Source organism: Sander vitreus, unplaced genomic scaffold (genome assembly GCF_031162955.1).
Source record: "Sander vitreus isolate 19-12246 unplaced genomic scaffold, sanVit1 ctg214_0, whole genome shotgun sequence".
Lineage (NCBI taxonomy): Eukaryota > Metazoa > Chordata > Actinopteri > Perciformes > Percidae > Sander > Sander vitreus.
The window spans coordinates 247,501-255,000 of NW_027595406.1; the positions used below are offsets into that span (position 1 = coordinate 247,501).

Below are 7,500 nucleotides of genomic sequence, written 5' to 3' on the forward strand. Positions count from 1 at the left end.
TAGAGACAGGCAGACAGGTTAGAGACAGACAGGCAGGCAGACAGGTTAGAGACAGACAGACAGACAGGTTAGAGACAGACAGACAGACAGGTTAGAGACAGGCAGACAGGTTAGAGACAGAAAGGCAGGCAGACAGGTTAGAGACAGACAGACGGACAGGTTAGAGACAGACAGACGGACAGGTTAGAGACAGGCAGACAGGTTAGAGACAGACAGGCAGACAGGTTAGAGACAGAAAGGCAGGCAGATAGGTTAGAGACAGACAGACGGACAGGTTAGAGACAGACAGACAGGCAGATAGGTTAGAGACAGACGGACAGGTTAGAGACAGACGGACAGGTTAGAGACAGGCAGACGGACAGGTTAGAGACAGACAGGCAGACGGACAGGTTAGAGACAGACAGACGGACAGGTTAGAGACAGGCAGACGGACAGGTTAGAGACAGGCAGACAGAAAGGTTAGAGACAGGCAGACGGACAGGTTAGAGACAGACAGGCAGATAGGTTAGAGACAGACAGACAGGTTAGAGACAGACAGACAGGTTAGAGACAGACAGACGGACAGGTTAGAGACAGGCAGACAGACAGGTTAGAGACAGACAGACAGGTTAGAGACAGACAGGCAGACAGACATATAATCAGACAGACAGCTAAAAGTTGAAACGTTTTTGAGGCTATTTTAGATGTTTTTAAGACTGAAAGCGGCGAGAGAGATCTGAGCGTCCTGATTGGCCGTACCAGAGTCAGGTGGACGATGACGTCATAGAAGAGCCAGCAGAGGATCCAGCGGTCCGTTGCTGAGCTCCGCCCACCGTAGCGCCGTGCTAGCAGCACCGCAGCTAACAGCTGGCCGCTACATGCTATCAGAGCTAGCACGGACACCAGAGACAGGCCGGGGGGGGGGGGGGGGGCCATCGGCCTGCCTCGCACACAGGAGAAGAAGAAGAAGAAGAAGAAGAAGAAGAAGAAGAGTCAATAACGTCGAGACAAAAATCAAAAATCGACAAAAACGTAGGAAAATGTCAAAATAAAAGCACCACGTATGTCTCAAAAAGGGTCAAATGTTGAAAAAAAGGGAAAAACTTAAAAAAAACATAACTAATGAAATACAGGACGGAAATGTTGAAAAAGTGACAAAAAAAACAGACAGAAGCGTCAAAAATGTGGAAGAAACATGTTGACAAATGCCGAAGAAAGTGTTAAAAAGGGTTACAAAAGGTTGAATATTTCTCAGTGTTGAAAACGTTAAAAAAAAATGAGAAAAACGTGAAGAAATCATCAAAAACGTCCCAAAACGTCACCAGGCAGAAGCAACAGACTCAAAAAGCTGCAGAATCTGAACCAAACTGGAGACCGTTTAGGCCCCGCCCCTCGCCTCTCTATTGGCTGGGTTGGTTCCAAGCCCCGCCCCCGAGCCCTCCCATTGGCTGCTGAGGAGAACACCCTATTCACTGGCCCCGCCTACAGAGACAGCTGAGGGCAAAGGTCCCAGAACCAGACTCTATTCATAAAAACACAGATTCTACTCCTAACCTTTTAATAATATTATTATTAGTCAAATATAATGATTAAAAATAAACATAAAATTAAATAAATTCTAAATAATAATAATGATGATTTATACAAATTAATTTAAAACAATTATAAAGAAAAAAATTAAATAAAAATGTATAAATAATTATATGATGCATTATAATAATCAGAGGCAGGAAACAGGAAGTGGTCACACAGACTTTATTAAATGTTCTTTGGCAGCAGAATGAAATAAAATACCAAAACATCGTCGAACCGTTCGATCCGAGTTTCTGTCGTTGTTGCAGATAATAAAGATAATAGTTGTTATTAATAATGTGTCGTTAATAAGCAGTTAATAAGCAGTTAATAAGCAGGTAATAACCATCAACAGGAAGTAGATAAACACACTGACTGCACATTTTAAACAACAAATGAAAATAAAACTTAACAAATTCCCAAAACCTGCAGATTATTGTTAGGAACTTAGAAGGGAACTGTAAGGGGACTTAAGAGGATCTTAGAGGGGACTTAATGGGGACTTAAGGGGAACTTAGAGGGGACTTAAGGGGAACTTGAGGGGAACTTAATGGGGACTTAAGGGGAACATAGAGGGGACTTAAGGGGAACTTAGAGGGGACTTAATGGGGACTTAATGGGGACTTAGAGGGGACTTAAGGGGAACTTAGAGGGGACTTAATGGGGACTTAGAGGAGAACTTAGAGGGGACTTAAGGGGAACATAGAGGGGACTTAAGGGGAACTTAGAGGGGACGTAATGGGGACTTGAGGGGAACTTAGAGGGGGACTTAAGGGGAACATAGAGGGGACTTAAGGGGAACTTAGAGGGGACTTAATGGGTACTTAAGGGGGACTTAGAGGGGACTTAAGGGAAACTTAGAGGGGACTTAATGGGGACTTAAGGGGGACTTGAGGGGAACTTGAGGAGAACTTGAGGGAGAACTTAAGGGAAACTTAGAGGGGACTTAATGGGGACTTAAGGGGGACTTGAGGGGAACTTGAGGAGAACTTAGAGGGGACTTAATGGGGTAGTAGAAACAGTAGTATAAACTAAGAGGAACCTCAAGGCAGGTATACAGTTAGAGAGTTTGGGAATGATTGGTGGAATATTAGAGGAATGTTTTAAGGTTTTTAAGGTTTCCCGGCGTCTGTTTAGCACCATGTTTCTCTGTTTGGTTCCACTGATGGAAAGTTACCTAAATGTTATCGACCAGCTGATCTTTAAATATCAGTCAGCTGTTCTTCAATGAAAACAAGAATAAACATAAAAAGTCAAACTTAAAAACTGTGTATCTCCAAATTCATGTTTTAGTTTTCAGATCAGTTGAAGAATTAAACGTCCCCGACTTCATTCACAACTTTAAAAATCACAAAACACGTTCTGAAAAAGTTAAAATGTTGGAGATACGTAGTTATAAAGATGTTAGACGATCAGATATTATAGTGTGTGTGTGTATATATATATATATATATATATATATATATATATATATATATATAATAGTCGTCAATCAACAGCTCGACACTTTAAAGAAACAGTTCAACATTTATTGAAATCCTCTTCTCTTTCTCTCTGAGAAAAGCTAACTGTCTGTCTGTCTGTCTATCTGCCTGCCTGTCTGTCTGCCTGCCTGTCTTCCCTACCTGTCTGTCTGTCTGTCTGCCTACCTGCCTGTCTGTCTGTCTGTCTGTCTGCCTGCTTGTCTTCCCTACCTGTCTGTCTGTCTGCCTGCCTGTCTTTCTGTCTGTCTGTCTGTCTGACCGGCTGGTTGTCAGGAGGTTGTTGTTAAGGTGATTCTGACCGGCTGGTTGTCAGGAGGTTGTTGTTACGGTGATTCTGACCGGCTGGTTGTCAGGAGGTTGTTGTTACGGTGATTCTGACCGGCTGGTTGTCAGGAGGTTGTTGTTACTGTGATTCTGACCGGCTGGTTGTCAGGAGGTTGTTGTTACTGTGATTCTGACCGGCTGGTTGTCAGGAGGTTGTTGTTATGGTGATTCTGACCGGCTGGTTGTCAGGAGGTTGTTGTTATGGTGATTCTGACCGGCTGGTTGTCAGGAGGTTGTTGTTACTCAGAAGGAAAGTGAAGAAGAATCAGATTTCCCTAAATGTTGAAGTGTTTATGATTGGTTCTCGTCCTGAGGCAGCGTGGAGGACAGAGCGTAGTCTGGACCGACTCCCTCCGAACCCACGGACACATCTCCCTCTCCCTCTTCCTTCTCCTCTTCCTCTCCCTTCTCCTCTTCATCCCCCTTTTCATCTTCCTCTCCTCCCTTCTCCTTTTCCTCTTTCTCCTCTTCTTTCTCTGCCTGCTCGGCCGGAGCCAGCTGGGCGTGGACTTCGGTGAAGGACACTTCCTGTTTGGTGAAGGCTACTTCCTGTTCGGTGAAGGCTACTTCCTGGTCGGTGCTTCCCGGTGAGGTCATCTGGACCTCTTCCTCTTCCTGGAGAGACGCTTCAGCAGGATGAGAGTCAGAGCCGCTACGATGCTGAGAACACAGACAGACAGACAGGTTAGAGAGACAGACAGGTTAGAGAGACAGACAGGTAATCAGACAGACAGCAGCAAAAACATCCGGAATAAAAGGGAATATAGACAGACAGGAGGTCTGAGGAGATGGAAACTTAAGAGAACTTTCTTGGGAGACTCTAAGTGGACTCAGACTCTAAGTGGACCCAGACTCTAAGTGGACCCAGACTCTAAGTGGACTCAGACTCTAAGTGGACCCTTGGGAGACTCTAAGTGGACTTGGACTCTAAGTGGACTCAGACTCTAAGTGGACTCAGACTCTAAGTGGACCCTTGGGAGACTCTAAGTGGACTCAGACTCTAAGTGGACTTGGACTCTAAGTGGACACTTGGGAGACTCTAAGTGGACTCAGACTCTAAGTGGACTCGGACTCTAAGTGGACTCGGACTCTAAGTGGACCCAGACTCTAAGTGGACCCAGACTCTAAGTGGACTCGGACTCTAAGTGGACTCAGACTCTAAGTGGACTCAGACTCTAAGTGGCCCATTAGGAGACTCTAAGTGGACCCTTGGGAGACTCTAAGTGGACTCGGACTCTAAGTGGACCCAGACTCTAAGTGGACCCTTGGGAGACTGTAAGTGGACTCAGACTCTAAGTGGACTCAGACTCTAAGTGGACTCGGACTCTAAGTGGACCCTTGGGAGACTGTAAGTGGACTCGGACTCTAAGTGGACCCAGACTGTAAGTGGACTCACAGACAGACAGGTTAGATAGGTATACCTTCCCGAAGCTGAAGGACATGGGAGAAACCTTCAGGCTGGAGGTTTTCTGTTTGATTTTATCTCGTTGTTCCAGAGAAACGATCTTTGTTCCGATCTTCGTCATCTTCTTCTCAATGTTCTGCCTGGAGAACGCCTTCTTCAGACTGTCCACCTGCAGACAGAGAAACCATAACTCAGGTAAACAAGCCTTCTTCAGACTGTCCACCTGCAGACAGAGAAACCATAACTCAGGTAAACAAGCCTTCTTCAGACTGTCCACCTGCAGACAGAGAAACCATAACTCAGGTAAACAAGCCTTCTTCAGACTGTCCACCTGCAGACAGAGAAACCATAACTCAGGTAAACAAGCCTTCTTCAGACTGTCCACCTGCAGACAGAGAAACCATAACTCAGGTAAACAAGCCTTCTTCAGACTGTCCACCTGCAGACAGAGAAACCATAACTCAGGTAAACAAGCCTTCTTCAGACTGTCCACCTGCAGACAGAGAAACCATAACTCAGGTAAACAAGCCTTCTTCAGACTGTCCACCTGCAGACAGAGAAACCATAACTCAGGTAAACAAGCTGCCTGTCTGTCTGTCTGTATATCTGTCTGTCTGTCTGTATATGTTTGTCTGCCTGTCTACCTGTCTGTCTGTCTGTCTATTTCTCTGTCTACTTGTCTCTCTACCTGTCTCTGTCTATCTCTCTGTCTCTCTAACTGTCTGTCTCTCTACCTGTCTGTCTGTCTGTCTCTATGTCTCTACCTTTCTCTCTCCCTGTCTATCTGTCTCTCTCCCTGTCTATCTACCTGTCTGTCTCTCTCTCCCTGTCTATCTACCTGTCTGTCTCTCTCTCCTTGTCTATCTACCTGTCTCTCTGTCTATCTATCTCTGTCTACCTGTCTATCTCCCTGTCTATCTGTCTATCTACCTGTCTCTCTGTCTATCTATCTCTCTATCTACCTGTCTCTCTCCCTGTCTACCTGTCTATCTCCCTGTCTATCTACCTGTCTGTCTCTCTCTCCCTGTCTATCTACCTGTCTCTCTGTCTATCTATCTCTCTATCTACCTGTCTCTCTCCCTGTCTACCTGTCTATCTCCCTGTCTATCTGTCTATCTACCTGTCTCTCTGTCTATCTATCTCTCTATCTACCTGTCTCTCTCCCTGTCTACCTGTCTATCTCCCTGTCTATCTGTCTATCTACCTGTCTCTCTGTCTATCTATCTCTGTCTACCTGTCTATCTCCCTGTCTAGCTGTCTCTCTCCCTGTCTCGCTACCTGTCTGTCTACCTGTCTCACCTTCTTCAGACTGGAGCGTTTCAGTTTCTCCGTTCTGGATTTCTCAGGGTTATTCTCCAGATCTTGAGGCCACGCCTCCTCTTCCTCTAGCTCCGCCTCCAGTCCGACGTCCTCGTCAGACGATAGGTCTATGCTGTGCAGCCCCCCCTCCTCCGAACGGTTGCCGTCGGCAACGCCTTGCACCGACTCCTCCCCTTCCTCCAGAATCTCTTCGCGAGGGAACGGCGGCGGATCCTTCACGAAAACCGTAGACGGGATCTCGGTTTCCTCCTGAAACAAAGGTCAAATATCAGTAAGTACTACAGGAAACATGACTCACTAGTAGTACTTATAGTACAACTATCAGTAAGTACTACAGGAAACATGACTCACTAGTAGTACTTATAGGTCAAATATCAGTAAGTACTACACGAAATGTGACTAGTAGTACTTATAGGTCAAATATCAGTAAGTACTACAGGAAACATGACTCACTAGTAGTACTTATAGTACAACTATCAGTAAGTACTACAGGAAACATGACTCACTAGTAGTACTCATAGTACAACTATCAGTAAGTATTCCAGGAAACTTGACTAGTAGTACCTATTGTACAACTATCAGTAAGTACTACACGAAATGTGACTCACTAGTTGTACCTATAGTACAACTATCAGTAAGTACTACAGGAAACGTGACTAGTAGTACCTATAGTACAACTATCAGTAAGTATTACAGGAAACTTACTCTTTAGTAGTACCTAGATGTCAAATATCAGTAAGTATTACAGGAAACTTACTCCTTAGTAGTACCTATAGGTCAAATATCAGTAAGTATTACAGGAAACTTACTCTTTAGTAGTACCTAGATGTCAAATATCAGTAAGTATTACAGGAAACTTACTCCTTAGTAGTACCTATAGGACAACTATCAGTAAGTATTCCAGGAAACGTACTCCTTCGTAGTACCTGAAGTATCTTTATAAACTTATCTTAAACATGTTCAGGGGCCTGGGAAGCTTTAGAGAGATTTGGGAACATGTTTACTTCATATGTGGTTTGAAGAATGTGTACAAATACTTTAAAAACAGTGAAAGGGTTAATCAGCTGTCTGTCTGTCTGTCTCTCTGTCTCTCTACCTGTCTGTCTCTCTGTCTGTCTGTCTCTCTCCCTGTCGGTCTGTCTCTCTCCCTGTCTGTCTGTCTGTCTGTCTCTCTCCCTGTCTGTCTGTCTCTCTCCCTGTCTGTCTGTCTGTCTTTTCTCTGATTAGCTGACAGAGAAACATTTGCACTGAGGAATGCTGGGTATTTTAGGGAGGACGGTGCACTGAGGAATGCTGGGTATTTTAGGGAGGACGGTGCACTGAGGAATGCTGGGTATTTTAGGGAGGACAGGAATGTGAGCAATAACGGGAACATCATGTTCTCAGGTACTCTGTTACTTTAGTTACTGCAGTTAC

At 44.9% G+C, this 7,500-nt stretch overlaps 2 protein-coding genes across 2 annotated transcripts in view; both read right to left on the reverse strand.

Moving 5' to 3' along the window:
- ebpl (EBP like) overlaps positions 1-1,405 on the reverse strand; it is a 3,090-nt gene extending 1,685 nt beyond the window's left edge. The window contains exon 1 of the mRNA XM_078244343.1: positions 739-1,405. Coding sequence (XP_078100469.1) covers positions 739-915 — 177 coding nt within the window. The 5' untranslated portion in view covers positions 916-1,405. The remainder of the gene's footprint in view (positions 1-738) is intronic.
- Positions 1,406-1,718: 313 nt separating this feature from the next.
- Positions 1,719-7,500, reverse strand: part of cavin2b (caveolae associated protein 2b) — an 8,367-nt gene continuing 2,585 nt past the window's right edge. The window contains exons 4-6 of the mRNA XM_078244340.1: positions 6,064-6,333; positions 4,781-4,933; positions 1,719-4,019 (exon numbers count right to left, since the gene is read on the reverse strand). Coding sequence (XP_078100466.1) covers positions 3,651-4,019; positions 4,781-4,933; positions 6,064-6,333 — 792 coding nt within the window. The 3' untranslated portion in view covers positions 1,719-3,650. The remainder of the gene's footprint in view (positions 4,020-4,780; positions 4,934-6,063; positions 6,334-7,500) is intronic.